This window comes from Calypte anna, unplaced genomic scaffold, assembly GCF_003957555.1.
Source record: "Calypte anna isolate BGI_N300 unplaced genomic scaffold, bCalAnn1_v1.p scaffold_26_arrow_ctg1, whole genome shotgun sequence".
Lineage (NCBI taxonomy): Eukaryota > Metazoa > Chordata > Aves > Apodiformes > Trochilidae > Calypte > Calypte anna.
Genome location: NW_022045502.1, coordinates 14,143 through 31,948, shown reverse-complemented (window position 1 = coordinate 31,948; position 17,806 = coordinate 14,143). Strand labels below are relative to the sequence as shown.

The 17,806-nt window shown below is 48.3% G+C and overlaps 2 protein-coding genes across 4 annotated transcripts in view; one reads left to right on the top strand and one right to left on the bottom strand.

The window, feature by feature from the left end:
* IL4I1 (interleukin 4 induced 1) overlaps nt 1-1,410 on the top strand; it is a 7,239-nt gene extending 5,829 nt beyond the window's left edge. The window contains exon 7 of the mRNA XM_030468730.1: nt 1,318-1,410. Coding sequence (XP_030324590.1) covers nt 1,318-1,410 — 93 coding nt within the window. The remainder of the gene's footprint in view (nt 1-1,317) is intronic.
* A 218-nt stretch (nt 1,411-1,628) lies between these two features.
* LOC103530876 (E3 ubiquitin-protein ligase TRIM7) lies at nt 1,629-16,334 on the bottom strand. Of its 3 annotated transcripts, none has more exons than XM_030468727.1 (8): nt 16,304-16,334; nt 10,459-10,885; nt 9,412-9,507; nt 8,518-8,748; nt 6,619-6,641; nt 6,046-6,161; nt 4,420-4,455; nt 1,629-1,762 (listed from the first exon to the last, which is right to left on the bottom strand). In XM_030468727.1, exons 1-8 carry the CDS (start codon nt 16,321-16,323, stop codon nt 1,722-1,724), a joined length of 990 nt encoding a protein of 329 aa, XP_030324587.1. In that variant the 5' UTR covers nt 16,324-16,334; the 3' UTR covers nt 1,629-1,721. The 3 variants fall into 3 exon arrangements, with proteins under 3 accessions (XP_030324587.1, XP_030324586.1, XP_030324588.1); XM_030468726.1 differs by lacking the exon at nt 16,304-16,334 and adding an exon at nt 16,037-16,264; XM_030468728.1 differs by lacking the exon at nt 16,304-16,334 and adding an exon at nt 12,021-12,047.
* Nucleotides 16,335-17,806: the final 1,472 nt, after the last annotated feature.

The following is a 17,806-nucleotide window of genomic DNA, read 5'->3' as shown; positions in this document are numbered from 1 at the left end:
CTAATCCCATCCCAACCTCCACAACCACATCCCAACCTCCATAATCCCATCTCATCCCAACCTCCACATCACCTCCCAACCTCCATAACCACATCCCAACCTCCACAACCACCTCCCAACCTCCACAACCACCTCCCAACCTCCATAACCACATCCCAACCTCCATAACCACATCCCAACCTCCATAACCACATCCCAACCTCCACAACCACATCCCAACCTCCATAACCACATCCCAACCTCCATAACCACATCCCAACCTCCATAACCACATCCCAACCTCTCCCCCCCATCCGTGTAGATCCAAGGAGAGAGGGAGTGACCTCAAATTGTGGTTGCAGTGGGCAAAGCTTGAGCACCAGGTTCCTCCCCCCCAAAACTGGGGGCTTGGCCTTCAAAATGGCCTCTGACCAAGTTGACTGGAGCCAAAGTTTGGAGAAAGGGGGTTGGAGGAGGAAGAAGTTTCCTCCATGCAAAGCTTGGAAAGGTTTTTTTTTTTGGTTTTCTTTTTTCCTTCCTCTCGTGTCTCCAGCTTCTGGAGTCATTCTGAGTTGGCTTGGAGCTCCAACTCAAGGTGCTCCATGGGTGATGAGGAGAAAAAGCAGAAGATGGCGCCCCAGGAGCTCAGGAATCATCTCCAAAAAGAAAAAAAAAAAAAAAAACAAACCAAAAATTCCAATCAGAGTGTTCAAAACTCTTGGAAAAAAAACATGGTGGGCAGAGCACCACCAAGGTGGAGAAGACCTCTGAGACCACCAAATCCCACCACAACGATGGCTTCGCCTGGTGCCTTCTTCACCTCTTGAACACCTCACCCTCTCGGCTGTGGCCCAATCAGCTTTCAGATGGTTGGGTGGTCTCACTCACCAGTTGAGTTCTACCTCTACCTCTACCTCCGGGAGGTCGCCAGGGGACGTTTCCGAATCGTTTGGCTTGGAGAAGACCCTTGAGGTCTTCAGAGAAGACCTTTGAGGTTTTTGGAGAAGACCTTTAAGGTCTTTGGACCTTTGAGGTCACCAGGCCCAAACCCTTGATGTCCTCCTTGAAACTGGGGAGACCTTTGAGGTCACCAGGCCCAAACCCTTGAGGTCCTCCTTGAAACTGGGGAGACCTTTGAGGTCACCAGGCCCAAACCCTTGAGGTCCTCCTTGAAACTGGGGAGACCTTTGAGGTCACCAAGCCCAAACCCTTGAGGTCCTCCTTGAAACTGGGGAGACCTTTGAGGTCACCAGGCCCAAACCCTTGAGGTCCTCCTTGAAACTGGGGAGACCTTTGAGGTCACCAAGCCCAAACCCTTGAGGTCCTCCTTGAAACCAGGAAGACCTCAAGAAGGCTCCAACCCATGGTTTATCCTCCTCGGCCTTCTCCAAGGGTTTGGCCAAGCCAACGGTGAAGACACCACCACCTTAAAAGCAAGACCTGAAGTCTTCTCCAGGTTGAGGAGAGGTGGTGAGGAGGTCTTCTCCTCCACCACCCATGGCCTGGAACCCAACCACCTTCCCACAACCACAAGTTCAACCTCCTTTTTGGGGGGGGAGGGGATCAAAACCATCGCCGGCGCTCGGTGGATTTCAAGTTGAGAAGGTGAAAAAAAAATTCAAATTCAAATTTGAGGTTTTTTTGTTGTTTTTGGGGTTGGGGGGGGAGGAGTCAGATCTGCTCTTTCTGGACTTTCCTGAAATCTAAGCAAGGACCTGGCTGAGCTCCCAGAATCCCCGGCGTCAGCTACTAAAAATCAGCTCTTGGGTTGAGGAGGCCGCATCTGGAAATCATCAAGAGAGAAGAAAATTATAGCAAAAAAAATTAAAAAAAAAAAAAAAATTAGGAAAAAAATTTAAAAATTTCAAAATTTTAAATTTCAAAAATTGAAATTTTTTAAAATTTTCCCCCTTTTTTTTCATAGAATCATAGAATCATAGAATTAGCCGGGTTGGAAGGGACCTCAGAGATCATCAAGTCCAACCCTTGACCCACTGGAGCAGTTGCCACCTCACCGGGCAGTCCATTCCAATGCCTGATCACCCTCTCCGTGAAGAAATTCTTTCTAATATCTAACCTAAACCTCCCCTGGCACAACTTAAGACTGTGTCCTCTTGTCTTGTTGAAGGTCGTCTGTGAAAAGAGTCCAGTTCCCACCTGGCTACAGCCTCCTTTCAGGGAGTTGTAGACAGCAATGAGGTCTCCCCTGAGCCTCCTCTTCTCCAGGCTGAACAGCCCCAGCTCTCTCAGCCTCTCCTCACAGGATCTGTGCTCGAGTCCCTTCACCAGCCCAGTTGCCTCCTTTGGACCTGTTCCAGGACCTCTACATCCTTCTTAAACTGAGGGGCCCAGAACTGGACACAGGACTCAAGCTGTGGCCTCACCAGGGGCAGAATCCCTTCCCTGGACCTCTTGGCCACCAGCCCAGGATGCCATTGCCCTTCTTGGCCACCTGGGCACACTGCTGGTTCCTCTTCACCTTCCTGGCAATCCAGACTCCCAGGTCCCTTTCTGCCACTCTGTGCCCAGCCTGGAGTTGTGGCCAAAGTGCAGGACCCAGCCCTTGGCCGTGTTAAACCTCATCCCATTGGGATCATCCCAACTCTCCATCCTCCTTTCAGGGAGTTGTAGACAGCAATGAGGTCTCCCCTGAGCCTCCTCTTCTTCAGGCTGAACACCCCCAGCTCTCTCAGCCTCTCCTCATAGGGCCTGTGCTCGAGTCCCTTCACCAGCCTGGTTGCCTCCTTTGGACCTGTTCCAGGACCTTGATATCCTTCTTAAACTGAGGGGCCCAGAACTGGACACAGGACTCAAGCTGTGGCCTCACCAGGGCTGAGCACAGGGGCAGAATCCCTTCCCTGGACCTGCTGGTGACGCTGTTCCTGAGCCAGCCCAGGATGCCATTGGCCTTCTTGGCCACCTGGGCACAATGCTGGCTCCTCTTCAGCTTCCTGGCAATCCAGACTCCCAGCTCCCTTTCTGCCACTCTGTCCCCAGCCTGTAGCACTGCATGGGGTTGTTGTGGCCAAAGTGCAGGACCCGGCACTTGGAATGTTGAACCTCATCCCGTTGGGATCATCCCAACTCTCCAACCTCCTTTCAGGGAGTTGTAGAGAGTGATGAGGTCTCCCCTGAGCCTCCTCTTCTCCAGCCTCAACACCCCCAGCTCCCTCAGCCCTTCCTCACAGCAATTCTGCTGGATCCCTTCACAGCCTCCTTGCTCTTCTCTGGACCTGCTCCAGCACCTCAAGCTCCTTCCTGAACTGGGGGGCCCAGAACTGGACACAGGACTCAAGCTGTGGCCTCCCCAGGGGCAGAATCCCTTCCCTGGATCTCTTGGCCACCAGCCCAGGATGCCATTGGCCTTCTTGGCCACCTGGGCACACTGCTGGCTCATGTTCAGCTCCCTGTCAATCCAGACTCCCAGGTCCCTTTCTGCCACTCTGTCCCCAGCCTGGAGCTCCCCATGGGGTTGTTGTGGCCAAAGTGCAGGACCCGGCACTTGGAATGTTGAACCTCATCCCATTGGGATCATCCCAACTCTCCAGTCTGTCCAGGTCCCTCTGCAGAGCCCTCCTGCCTTCCACACTTCCTCCCAGCTTGGTGTCATCTGTGAGTTTGCTGATGATGGACTCAATCCCCTCATCTAAATCATCAATGAAGAGATTGAACACAACCAGGTCCAACACTGATCCCTGGGGGACACCACAGCCGCCATTTTGATGCAGCCCCGTTCACCACCACTCTCTGGGCTCGTTCCAGCAGTTCTTGACCCATCCCAAAGTTCTCCTGGCTGATCCACAGCTTTTTAAGGAGAATCCTGTGGGAGAAGGTGCCAAAGGCCTTGCCTGTTCTGCTGGGCACCCCATGGGGTTGTTGTGTTGAACCTCATCCCCTTGGGATCATCCCAACTCTCCAGTCTGTCCAGGTCCCTCTGCAGAGCCCTCCTGCCTTCGAGTTGGTCCACACTTCCCCCATCTTGGTGTCATCTGCGAGTTTGCTGATGATGGACTCAATCCCCTCATCTAAATCATCACTAAAGACATTGAACAGAACTGGGCCCAACACTGATCCCTGGGGGACACCACGGCCGCCATTTTGGACACCACAGCCGTCATTTTGATGCAGCCCCATTCACCACCACTCTCTGGGCCCGTTCCAGCCAGTTCCTAACCCAGCACAGGGTGCTCCTGTCCCAGCTGTGGGCTGACAGCTTTTTCAGGAGGATGCTGTGGGGGACGGTGTCAAAGGCTTTGCTGAAATCCAGATAAACCACATCCACCGCCTTCCCCTCATCCACCAAACGGGTCACCTGATCATAAAAGGAGATCAGGTTTTTGGGCTTTGCAAAATACAACCACAATTTCCAGGCCTTGCTCCCGGGGCTTTTACGTCTCAAAATCTGTTTTTTGTTTGGTTTTTTTTGTTGTTTTTTTTTACCTTTTTCACCTTTTCCCAGCTCGTCCCGAAGCTCTTCTGAAATGTTAAAAAAAAAACACAAATTCATGAAAATAAAACCAGGATTTTCTTTGGACCTTTCTGAGACATCGATTTTTTGTTTTGTTTTTTAATTTTTTTTTTTACTGCCTTCCTTTCCCGATCTCTCGGCGCCATCTTGTGGCTTCAGTGCGTCACTGCGAGGGTTTTATTTTAATTTTATTTATTATTCTTTCTAGTTCTGTTCTTATTTTTATTGTTTTCTATTTTCGAGCTAAAAAGAAATTTCAAATTATATCTCAAATTAAATTTAAATTTAAATTTAATTAAATTCATTAAAAACTTCAATTTAAATTAAATAAATTAAAAACGTCAATTTAAATCAAATTAAATTCATTAAAAACTTAAATTAAAATTAAATAAATTAAAACCTTCAATTTAAATTAAATTAAATTCATTAAAAACTTAAATTAAAACTAAACTTAAATTAAAAATTAATTTCCAATGAAACCTCAAACGAAAAAGTAAAAAATTAACAATAAATTTAATATTAAATAAATTTAATTAATAAAATAATAAGTTTTAATTTTCAGTAAATTATATTTCATAAATAATTATATTTAAAAATTAAAATTAAAAAGTTTAAAATGAAAAAAATTAATTTAATTTAATAACATAATTTTAATTTTAAATAAATCTCAAACGAAACTTAAAAATTAATTTCAAAGCAAATTAAAAATGAAAAATTAAAAATAAATTTAATTTTAAATAAATTCAATGTAATAAAATAATAAATTTTAATTTTAAATAAATTCAATCTCAAACAAAACAAATGAAAAATTAATTCCAGATCAAATTGCAAATGAAAAATGAAAAAGAAATTTAATTTTAAATTAATTTAATGTAATAAAAGAATAAATTTTAATGTTAAATAAATTTAGTTTAATAAAATAATAAATTTTAATTTTAAATAAACTTAATTACATAAATAGTTAAATTTAAAAACTAAAATTTAAGCATTTAAAATGAAAAAAAATGAATGTAATTTAATCAAATAATACATTTTAATTTTAAATAAGTTAAATCTCAAACGAAACTAAAATTAAAAATTAATTTCAAATCAAATTGCAAATGAAAAATGAAAAAGAAATTTAATTTTAAATAAACTCAATGTAATAAAGAATAAATTTTAATTTTCAAGAAATTTAATTTAATAAAATAATAAACTTTAATTTTCAATAAATTTAATATAATAAAATAATAAAGTTTAATTTTAAATTTAATTGCATAAATAGTTACTTAAAAACTAAAATTTAAGCATTTAAAATGAAAAAAATGAATTTAATTTAATCAAATAATAACTTTTAATTTTAAATAAGTTAAACCTCAAACGAAACTAAAATTAAAAATTAATTAAAATTAAAACATGAAAAATAAATTTAATTTAAAATCAATTCAATGTAATAAAAGAATAAACTTTAATTTTCAATAAATTTAATTTCATTAACAATGAAATTTAAAAATTAAAATTTAAAAATTTTAAAAGAAACAAATTTGTCATTCAATCAAATAATAAATTTTAATTTGAAATAAAGAAAATAAAAATGGAATTAAAATTTCTTCTCCCACCTCTGAATTTCTTTAGGACTTTCTCCAGGACAACAGTTTTGAGGGAAAAATCACAAACAGCCATTTTCATGTCGGTGCAGACCGGGAGGGGCTTCTGGCACTTCACATCCTCACTTCTACAAAAACAACAAAAAAATAAGAATTAAAAATAAATCAAACCCAAAGAGGATTCCAGGATTTCCATGTGGAAAACCCCCCCTGGAATGAGCTCTGGAAAAGATTTCTGGGCTGGTTTTACTCCCTCTCAACTTCTCAAATGTCATTTTTGGAGGTTAATTTAGGGGAGGCCTTCAATTTTCAGTTCAAACGTAGTTTTGAGGAGCTGAAATGTCCAGATTTTTAAATTTAAATTAAATTTTTCTTTTTGAGATGAAATGTCATGTTTGGAGCTTCAATTTCATTGCTTTTTGAGCCCAAAGTCATTTTTTTTGGAGCCTAAATGTCATTTTTGGAGCTGAAGTAAGGCCTAGGCCTCACTAGGCCTCACTAGGCCTCACTAGGCCCAAGATGACTTTGGGAGTTTTTTTTCCCATTTTGAAGGAAAGATTTTAGGAGAGAAGCTGAGCACCATACCTGCTGATGATGGTCATCACATCCTGGAGAAGAAAAAGAGAAACTGAGTCAACTTTCAGCTTTGGGAGGTCCCAGCCCCTCCAAATCCCACCCAACTGCTCCTCAACGGAAGACTCCAGGTTTAGGTCAACATTTCATGATGAGGTTTGGGTTGGAAGGTGCTTTTGGGGAGCTCTCATCCATCCCAGGTCCTCCAAGGCCTAGTTGGGTTTGGAGAATCTTCTGGGGCTTCCAAAGAACCATTTTGGTTCCTCTTCCATCGTTTGATGTCGTGACCTCAGGTGTAGGCCCCTGGGAGCCTTTGAGATGCTCCTCAAAGCCTCTCTGCTGCTCTCCCACTTCTGAGAAGGTTCTAGAACCTTCAGGGGACATCTTGAGACACCTGCCCAAAGCCAGAGGGACATCACCACGACCTTCAAGTTGACCTTCACCTCCACCTCTCCGTGGTACTCAGATTCCCGTGGTCCAACCACCACCAAGAAGAGGTTAGGGTTTGGTTTACACCCCCTGGGATGGATTTGGCCTTCAGGAAGGTGAAAACACCTCCCCCCAACCACTCGTGATGGGTCAAAAGTTGAGGGTGGTGAAACCCAAGCTTGGGACGTGCGTTGTTTGGCGTTCCGGTGTTACGGAGAAGAAACAAAAGAAGTTCCTGGATCTCAACCAAAAAAAAACCCCACAGAAAGCCACGCCCACCTCTAGGGGGGGGTAGAGAAGGGCTTTGAGCTGGCCAAGAAGTTCCACCGTGGTCATTGAAGAAGCAAAAAAAATGAAGGAAAACCCAAACTCTGTCGTCCCAGGATCGGATTTCGCGGTGACGGCAAAGATGGCGTCAAACGGGAGTTTCTACCAACTCCTCCCCCGGCCCTGAAACTGTCTGCAAATATTTACACAGCCTGGGAGGGAATTTAACCCCCTGGGAGCTCCAAGTGACTTGGGTTGACCAAAAATATCATTAATTGGAGGTTGTTTCTCCTCAGAACATCTCCAGAAGATCCCAAAACACCTTTGAGGAGGGTGCAAGGAGGTCCTGCACCATCTGCTCAGGAAAAATTGGGGAAAAAAAGGTTGTTTCTCCTCAGAACATCTCCAGAAGATCCCAAAACACCTGAAAGCAGGGTGCAAGGAGGTCCTGCACCATCTGCTCATGAAAAATTGGGGAAAAAAAGGTCATTTCTCCTCAGAACATCTCCAGAAGATCCCAAAACACCTTTGAGGGGGGTCAGAACCCTTCCCAAACATCTGACCTTGAGGAACTCCAGCATGGGCAGGGAATTTAATCCCCTGGGTGCTCCAGGAGCTCCAAGTGACTTGAGTTGACCAAAAATATCATTAATTGGAGGTTGTTTCTCCTCAGAACATCTCCAGAAGATCCCAAAACACCTGAAAGGAGGGTGCAAGGAGGTCCTGCACCATCTGCTCATGAAAAACTGGGGAAAAAAAGGTCATTTCTCCTCAGAACATCTCCAGAAGATCCCAAAACACCTTTGAGGGGGTTCAGAACCCTTCCCCAACATCTGACCTTGAGGAACTCCAGCATGGGCAGGGAATTTAACCCCCTGGGTGCCCCAGGAGCTCCAAGTGACTTGAGTTGACCAAAAATATCATTAATTGGAGGTTGTTTCTCCTCAGAACATCTCCAGAAGATCCCAAAACACCTGAAAGGAGGGTGCAAGGAGGTCCTGCACCATCTGCTCATGAAAAACTGGGGAAAAAAAGGTCATTTCTCCTCAGAACATCTCCAGAAGATCCCAAGACACCTGAAAGGAGGGTGCAAGGAGGTCCTGCACCATCTGCTCATGAAAAACTGGGAGGAAAAAGGTTGTTTCTCCTCAGAACATCTCCAGAAGATCCCAAAACACCTTTGAGGGGGTTCAGAACCCTTCCCAAACATCTCACCTTGAGGAACTCCAACATGGGCTGCTGGAGCTTCTCCTCCAGCTCCGTGATGAGCTTGTTGAGGAGCGTGATCTCCTTGGAGAGGTCGGTGATGTTCTCGTTCTGCCTCTTGGCAATGTTCTTCTCCATCTTCTCTAGTTGGCCCAGCAGGATCTGCTCCTGGTCCTGCAGGAACCGACGCAGCCGCTCGAACTCCGCCAGCAGCTTCCGGCGCTCCTGCTCGATCGTTTTCTGGGGGGGGGAAATGTGGGAAGGGTGGGAAGGGTGGGAAGGAGCCTCCTGGAGAACCCTCGGTTGGCCATGGTTTGATTGGAAGAGGAGGAACCTTCAGGTGGGAAAGGGGGAGGAGATCGCATTGGGTGAGGGGAGAACGTGAAACATGGCGGAGATGGGAGATGCCTCCAGTAGATACCTACAGAACCTCCAGTAGGTACCTCCAGAACCCCCAGAACCTCTAGTAGGTACCTCCAGAGCCTATAGAACCTCCAGTAGGTACCTCCAGAACCTCCAGTAGGGACCTACAGAACCCCAGAACCTCCAGTAGGTACCTCCAGAACCCCCAGAACCTCCAGTAGGGACCTACAGAACCCCCAGAACCTCTAGTTGATACCTACAGAACCTACAGAACCTCCAGTAGGTACCTCCAGAACCTCCAGTAGGTACCTCCAGAGCCTACAGAACCTCCAGTAGGTAACTACAGAACCTACAGAACCCCCAGTAGGTACCTCCAGAACCCCCAGAACCTCCAGTAGGTACCCACAGAACCTACAGAACCTCCAGTAGGTATCTCCAGAACCCCCAGAACCTCCAGTAGGTACCTCCAGAACCTCCAGTAGCTACCTCCAGCACCTGCAAGCCCTGACCCCCTCCCCATCTCCTCCTCCCCACACCTACCAGGAGCTCCTGGGTTTTTTTGTCGTCGTTCACTTTGAACTCCAGCAGCTCCTGACGCTCCTTCTTCAGGAAGTCCAAGCGACCTTGGATCTTCTCCTGAGGAAAAAGAAAAATAAAAGAAGAAAGAAAAAAGGACCAAGACCCCAAAGTCCTTTCAGGTCCCTCCAAGACCCCAAAGTCCCTTCAGGTACCTCCAGGAGGTTCCTCCAAGTCCCCAAAGTCCCTTCAGGTACCTCCAAGTCCCCAAAGTCCCTTCAGGTACCTCCAGGAGGTCCCTCCAAGTCCCTGAAGTCCCTTCAGGTACCTCCAAGTCCCCAAAGTCCCTTCAGGTACCTCCAGGAGGTCCCTCCAAGTCCCCAAAGTCCCTTCAGGTACCTCCAAGTCCCCAAAGTCCCTTCAGGTACCTCCAGGAGGTACCTCCAAGTCCCCAAAGTCCCTTCAGGTACCTCCAGGAGGCTCCTCCAAGACCCCAAAGTCCCTTCAGGTAACTCCAAGTCCCTGAAGTCCCTTCAGGCACCTCCAGGAGGTCCCTCCAAGACCCCAAAGTCCCTTCAGGTACCTCCAGGAGGTTCCTCCAAGTCCCCAAAGTCCCTTCAGATACCTCCAGGAGGTTCCTCCAGCACCTGGAGGTGCTCCAGGAAAGCTGGGAAGGGGCTTTGGAGAAGAGCCTGGAGTGGTAGGACCAAGGGAAATGGTTTCAAACTGGAAGAGGAAAGATTTGGGTTGGACTTGAGGAGGAAATTCCTCACGATGAGGGTGGTGAGACCACAGCCAAGGTTGGGCCATGTTGGATGGGGCTGGTGGAAGGAGTCCAGAAGCTGGGACTGGATGATCTTTAAGGTCCCATCCCACCCAAACCATTCCAGGAAACACCTTTCGGTGCTTGAAACCCTACCAGGTGAAGACCAACCCCCATAAACCCCCGGCCAACCAAGAGCGCGATGGGGTCGAGGTCATTCTAGAAGGAGACCTCCAACTCCCTTGGAGTTTTTTGGTCACCTCCCCCCAAAAAAACCCCAGAAACCCAAGAGATGGAGGTCCACCAACCTTGAACTCCTCGGAGGCCTCATCCACGGGGACCACGACGTGGGGGCGGTGGTCCCGGGAGCGGTCGCAGACCACGCAGATGGTCTTCTTGTCATCCTTGCAGTAGAGTTTGAGGGCTTCTCGGTGCTTGAGGCAAAGCCCCTCCTCCTCAACACCTTTGGCCCCTCGGAGGGTGAACTGGCTGATGATCTCGGCCATGTTGGCCAACTGCCGGTTGGGTCGGAAACTCTTCTCTTGGAAGACCTCCCGGCATTGGGGGCAAGGGAAATCCAACTCAAGGTCCTTCCAACTCTTGACGATGCAAGCCCGGCAAAAGTTGTGCCCACACTCGATGGATACGGGGTCCCGGAAGAATTCCAAACAAACGGAGCAGGTGGCTTCGTCTTGGAGATTCCCGGGAAGGAAAACGGCGGCCATGGCCTCTCTCCTGAGGGCAAGGACAGAGCTGAGTGGGGCTGGGGCCGGAACCTTAAGTTTTGGCAGCAAAACCCGAAGGGGCGGAACCAACCCCCTCTTCCAGGACCCAACCCTCTCCTCCAAGACCCAACCCTCTCCTCCACCCCTCCTCCAAGACCCAACCCCCTCCTTCAAGACCCAACCCTCTCCTCCACCCCTCTTCCAGGACCCAGCCCCTTCCTCCAGGACCCAACCCTCTGCTCCACCCCTCCTCCAGGACCCAACCCTCTCCTCCACGCCTCCTCCAGGACCGAACCCCTTCCTCCAGGACCCAACCCCCTCCTTGGGACCCAACCCTCTCTTGCGGGACCCAACCCCCTATTCCAGAACCCAACCCCCTCCTTCAGGACCCAACCACCTCTTCCAGGACACAACCTCCTCTTCCAGGACCCAACCCTCTCCTCCACCCCTCTTCCAAGACCCAACCCCCTCCTCCAGGACCCAACCTCCTCTTCCAGGACCCAACCCTCTCCTCCACGCCTCCTCCAAGACCCAACCCCCTCCTTGGGACCCAACCCCCTCCTGCAGGACCCAACCCCCTCCTGCAGGACCCAACCCCCTCCTCCACGCCTCCTCCAGGACCCAACCCTCTCCTCTAGGACCCAACCTTCTCCTCCAGGACCCAACCCCCCCCTCCAGGACACAACCCCGTCCTTGGGACCCAACCCCCTCCTGCAGGACCCAACCCTCTCCTCCACCCCTCCTCCAGGACCCAACCCCCTCCTTCAGGACACAACCTCCTCTTCCAAGACCCAACCCTCTCCTCCACCCCTCCTCCAAGACCCAACCTCCTCCTCCAGAACACAACCCCCTCCTTCAGGACCCAACCTCCTCTTCCAGGACCCAACCCTCTCCTCCACCTCTTCCAAGACCCAACCCCCTCTTCCAGGACCCAACCCTCTCCTCCACCTCTTCCAGGACCCAACCCTCTCCTCCAATACCCAACCCCCTCCTCCAAGACCCAACCCTCTCCTCCACCCCTCCTCCAAGACCCAACCTCCTCCTCCAGAACACAACCCCCTCCTTCAGGACCCAACCTCCTCTTCCAGGACCCAACCCTCTCCTCCACCTCTTCCAAGACCCAACCCCCTCTTCCAAGACCCAACCCTCTCCTCCACCCCTCCTCCAGGACCCAACCACCTCTTCCAATACCCAACCCCCTCCTCCAATACCCAACCCCCTCCTCCAATACCCAACCCCCTCCTCCAATACCCAACCCCTTCCTCCAAGACCCAACCCTCTCCTCCACCCCCCCTCCAGAACCCAACCCCCTCCTCCAATACCCAACCCCCTCCTCCAGAAGGGGTGGAAAAAGGGAATTATTTGGGATCTTCCTCCCCCTCACCTCTTTTTTTTTAATTTTCTTTTTGCAGGAGAAGTGGGAAAAGGGGAAACCTTTGGCTCACCCCGATTTTTTTCCACCCCAATTGTGGAAAAAAAAAAAAAAATGGAGTGGAAGGGGACCCACCCTCCACTTGGACCTCACTTGGGTCTTTAGAACTTCTCTGCCTCGTCCGGGTTTGTTTAGGATGAGAAATGAGTTGTGGTTTGGTTGGGTTTTTTTTTTCATCAAGTTATATTCAATAAGTTGGGTCTTTTAGAGGCAAACCAAAATCAAATCAAATCAGGCACCTAAATCCTCATTTTTTTTCTTTTCAACCCCACAACTTCCACTTAAATCCTCACTTTATCCCCTTAAATCCCTGCTTTTACCCTTCAGTCCCCCATTTATGCCCTGAAATCCTCCAATTTTGCACTCAAATCCCATATTTATGCCCTTCACACCCTTGCAACCTATTTGCAAGAAATTCCCTACCAAAAAAAAAAGAAAAAAAAAACCCAATTTCCTCCTGTGTTTCAACCTCTCTCCCTGTTTCTCCTCTAAAATTAAAGAAATAATTGATTAAAATTTAATTTTTTTATATATATATAAAATAAATAGATATTTAAACAGACTCATAGAATCATAGAATCATAGAATCCTTGGGGTTAGAAGGGACCTCGAAAGATCATCTAGTCCAACCCCCCCTGCCAGAGCAGGGCCACCTAGAGTACATCGTGCAGGAACGTGTCCAGGTGGGTTTTGAATGTCTCCAGTGAAGGAGACTCCACGACCCCCCTGGGCAGCCTGTTCCAGGGCTCTGTCACCCTTACAGGAAAACAATTCCTCCAGATATTCAACTTGAACCTCCTGTGCTCCAATTTACACCCATTACCCCTTGTCCTATCACTGGTCACCACTGAGAAGAGCCTGACTCCATCTCCCTGACCTCACCCCTTACATGTTTGAACACATTGATGAGGTCACCCCTCAGTCTCCTTTTCTCCAAACTAAAGAGACCCAGCTCCCTCAGCCTTTCCTCATAAGGGAGATGTTCCACTCCCTTCATCATCTTAGTAGCTCTGCGCTGGACTCTTTCAAGCACTTCCCTGTCCTTCTTGAACTGAGGGGCCCAGAACTGGACACAATACTCCAGGTGCGGCCTCACCAATGCAGAATAGAGGGGGAGGAGAACCTCTCTTGACCTACTAACCACACCCTTTCTAATGCACCCCAGGATGCCATTGGCCTTCTTGGCCACAAGGGCACATTGCTGGCTCATGGTCATCCTGGAACAGGTCCAAAGGAGGCAACCAGGCTGGTGAAGGGACTCGAGCACAGGCCCTATGAGGAGAGGCTGAGGGAGCTGGGGGTGTTGAGGCTGGAGAAGAGGAGGCTCAGGGGAGACCTCATTGCTGTCTACAACTCCCTGAAAGGAGGTTGGAGCCAGGTGGGAACTGGACTCTTTTCACAGACGACCTTCAACAAGACAAGAGGACACAGTCTTAAGTTGTGCCAGGGGAGGTTTAGGTTAGATATTAGAAAGAATTTCTTCACGGAGAGGGTGATCAGGCATTGGAATGGACTGCCCGGTGAGGTGGTAGATTCTCCATCCCTGGAGACATTTAATGTGGCACTCAGTGCCATGGTCTAGCAACTGCTCCAGTGGTTCAAGGGTTGGACTAGATGATCTCTGAGGTCCCTTCCAACCCAGCCAATTCTATGATTCTATGATTCTATGATTCTCTTGTCTACCAGGACCCCCAGGTCTCTTTCACCTCCACTGCTCTCCAGCAGGTCAGCCCCCAACCTATACTGGGCCATCGTGTTGTTCTTCCCCAGATGCAAAACTCTACACTTCCCCTTGTTGAACTTCATCATGTTTCTCTCTGCCCAACTCTCCAGCCTGTCTAAGTCTCTCTGAATGGCAGCACAGCCTTCTGGTGTGTCAGCCACTCCTCCCAGCTTAGTGTCATCAGCAAACTTGCTGAGGGTACATTCTATACCCTCATCCAAGTCCTTGATGAAGATATTGAACAACACCGGTCCCAGTACCGACCCCTGAGGGACTCCACTAGTCACACACCTCCAACCAGATTCTGCCCCATTGACTACAACTCTCTGACTCCTTCCTTTCAACCAGTTCCTGATCCACCTCACTACCTGATCACCAAACCCATACTTGGTCAACTTATCTACAAGGATGCTGTGAGAGACGGTGTCAAATGCTTTACTGAAATCAAGATAAACCACATCTACTGCTCTTCCATCATCTATCCACCTAGTCATTTCCTCATAGAAGGCTATGAGGTTAGTCAGACATGATTTACCCGTGATAAAACCATGCTGACTGCTCTTGATGACCCCCATGTCCTTGATATGCCTGGACCACTGAGAAGAGCCTAACTCCATCTCCCTGACACTCACCCCTTACATATTTGAAAACATTGATGAGGTCACCCCTCAGTCTCCTTTTCTCCAAACTAAAGAGACCCAGCTCCCTCAGCCTTTCCTCATAAGGGAGATGTTCCACTCCCTTCATCATCTTAGTAGCTCTGTGCTGGACTCTTTCAAGCACTTCCCTGTCCTTCTTGAACTGAGGGGCCCAGAACTGGACACAATACTCCAGGTGCGGCCTCACCAATGCAGAATAGAGGGGGAGGAGAACCTCTCTTGACCTACTAACCACACCCTTTCTAATGCACCCCAGGGTGCCATTGGCCTTCTTGGCCACAAGGGCACATTGCTGGCTCATGGTCATCCTCTTGTCTACCAGGACCCCCAGGTCTCTTTCACCTCCACTGCTCTCCAGCAGGTCAGCCCCCAACCTATACTGGGCCATCGTGTTGTTCTTCCCCAGATGCAAAACTCTACACTTCCCCTTGTTGAACTTCATCATGTTTCTCTCTGCCCAACTCTCCAGCCTGTCCAAGTCTCTCTGAATGGCAGCACAGCCTTCCGGTGTGTCAGCCACTCCTCCCAGCTTAGTGTCATCAGCAAACTTGCTGAGGGTACATTCTATACCCTCATCCAAGTCGTTGATGAAGATATTGAACAACACCGGTCCCAGTACCAACCCCTGAGGGACTCCACTAGTCACACACCTCCAACCAGATTCTGCCCCATTGACTACAACTCTCTGACTCCTTCCTTTCAACCAGTTCCTGATCCACCTCACTACCTGATCACCAAACCCATACTTGGTCAACTTATCTACAAGGATGCTGTGAGAGACGGTGTCAAATGCTTTACTGAAATCAAGATAAACCACATCTACTGCTCTTCCATCATCTATCCACCTAGTCATTTCCTCATAGAAGGCTATGAGGTTAGTCAGACATGATTTACCCGTGATAAAACCATGCTGACTGCTCTTGATCACCCCCATGTCCTTGATATGCCTGGAGATAGTGACAAGAACAAGTTGTTCCATCACCTTTCCAGGGATGGAGGTGAACACTCGTGACACTCTAATGAAATGAAATTCCTTCCTTTTCCACCTTTTGGTTTTTAAATAAACCCCAAATTTCTCTTTTTTCCTACGGCCCAACTCTTATTTTTGGTTGAAAAGGAGGAGGGGGGGGTGAAAAGAATAAAAAAAAAAAAAAAGAAAAGGAAAGGAAAAAAATGAAGGCAAATCAAATCTGATTTGTTCACAGAAAATGTGTTAAAAACCTTAAATAAAATGAAATAAACCCAAAACAAACACAACTGGAGGTGGAACCTGGTGGCGACAAGGACGGACGGGCCCAAGATGTCCCCCCCCCCCCCTCCCCTGACCCCACCTGACCCCAAACCTACCTCGGGTTGGAGGCGTAGGACAGGGTCATCCTCCCGAACTTCTGCACGGGGAGGGGGTTGGGAGGGGGCAACCTTGGGGTCAACTTGGTGGCCAAAGGGTCCCACCTGGAGGAGGAAGCCCCCGGGAGGCTTCGCGTAACGCTCCGGGCCTGGAAAGCGGCCTTGGCCTTGGTTGACTCCGACATTTTGGGGCAATTCAACCTTCCCAACCTTTGGTTACCCCCATTTGTCCCCCTATGTCACCCCCCCACCTCCCATCTCACTCACCATTCCTTCCCCTCCCCCATGGCATCCAACGAGCTCCTCTTCCTCCTCCTCCTCCTCCTCCTCCTCCTCCTCCTCCTCCTCCTCCTCCTCCCCTCCTCCTCCTCCTCCTCCTCCTCCTCCCCTCCTCCTCCTCCTCCTCCTCCTCCTCCTCCTCCTCCTCCTCCTCCTCCTCCTCCTCCTCCTCCTCCTCCTCCTCCTCCTCCTCCTCCTCCTCCTCCTCCTCCTCCTCCTCCTCCCAAGCCTCGGCTCTGCTCCCCTTCTCCCTGCCAAAGTTTTTTTTTTTTCCCTTCCCCGGCGCCAGGATCACGTTTCCAACACCTCCCTCCACCTGTCTCCAAACCTAAATCTTCTCCCCGGCCTCCCTGGAGCCTTTTTAACCCTCTCCAACTCTCCAGTTTCTCCTCTCAGAAGGACCAAAAACCAAACTTCTCCATCCTCTCCACCCAAGCCACCGACGAGCCATTCATCTCCCACCTCAGATTTTGGGGCAACACCACCCCAAAAAAAATAAAAAAAAGGGGCAGGAAGATGTCCCACCTACCATGAGGAGGATTCATCTCTCCTGGTTCATAAATTTGGGGAGAATCACCCCAAAAAAAATTAAAAAAGGGGCAGAAACATCTCCCACCTACCATGAGGAGGATTCATCTCTCCTGGTTCATATATTTGGGGAGAATTACCCAAAAAAAATTTAAAAAAGGGCAGGAACATCTCCTGCAGGATATCTCCAACCTACCATGAGGAGGATTCATCTCTCCTGGTTCACATATTGGGGAGAATCACCCCCAAAAAAATAAAAAAAGGGGCAGGAACATCTCCCACCTACCATGAGGAGGATTCATCTCTCCTGGTTCATAAATTTGGGGAGAATCACCCCCAAAAAAATAAGAAAAGGGGCAGGAACATCTCCTGCAGGACATCTCCCACCTACCATGGGAGGATTCATCTCCCACCTCAGTTTTGGGGCAGCACCACCCCAAAAAAAATAAAAAAAAGGGGCAGGAACATCTCCCACCTATCATGGGGAGGATTCTTCTCTCCTGGTTCACATATTGGGGAGAATCACCCCAAAAAAAATAAGAAAAGGGGCAGGGACATCTCCTGCAGGACATCTCCCACCTACCATGGGAGGATTCATCTCTCCTGGTTCACATATTGGGGAGAATCACCCCCAAAAAAATAAAAAAAGGGGCAGGAACATCTCCCACCTACCATGAGGAGGATTCATCTCTCCTGGTTCATAAATTTGGGGAGAATCACCCCCAAAAAAATAAGAAAAGGGGCAGGAACATCTCCTGCAGGACATCTCCCACCTACCATGGGAGGATTCATCTCTCCTGGTTCACATACTGGGGAGAATTACCCCAAAAAAAATAAAAAAAGGGGCAGGAAGATGTCCCACCTACCACGAGGAGGATTCATCTCTCCTGGTTCATATATTGGGGAGAATCACCCCAAAAAAAATAAGAAAAGGGGCAGGAACATCTCCTGCAGGACATCTCC

Excerpts from the sequence above, each read along its gene's own strand:
- LOC103530876 (XM_030468726.1), bottom strand. The coding sequence starts at position 16,221 with ATGTCGGAGTCAACCAAGGCCAAGGCCGCTTTCCAGGCCCGGAGCGTT. Across the intron at positions 6,642-8,517 it reads CCATGTTGGAGTTCCTCAAG|GATGTGATGACCATCATCAG; the intron begins GTGAGATGTTTG and ends TTTCTTCTCCAG. Across the intron at positions 1,763-4,419 it reads GCTGGGAAAAGGTGAAAAAG|ATGCGGCCTCCTCAACCCAA; the intron begins GTAAAAAAAAAC and ends GATGATTTCCAG.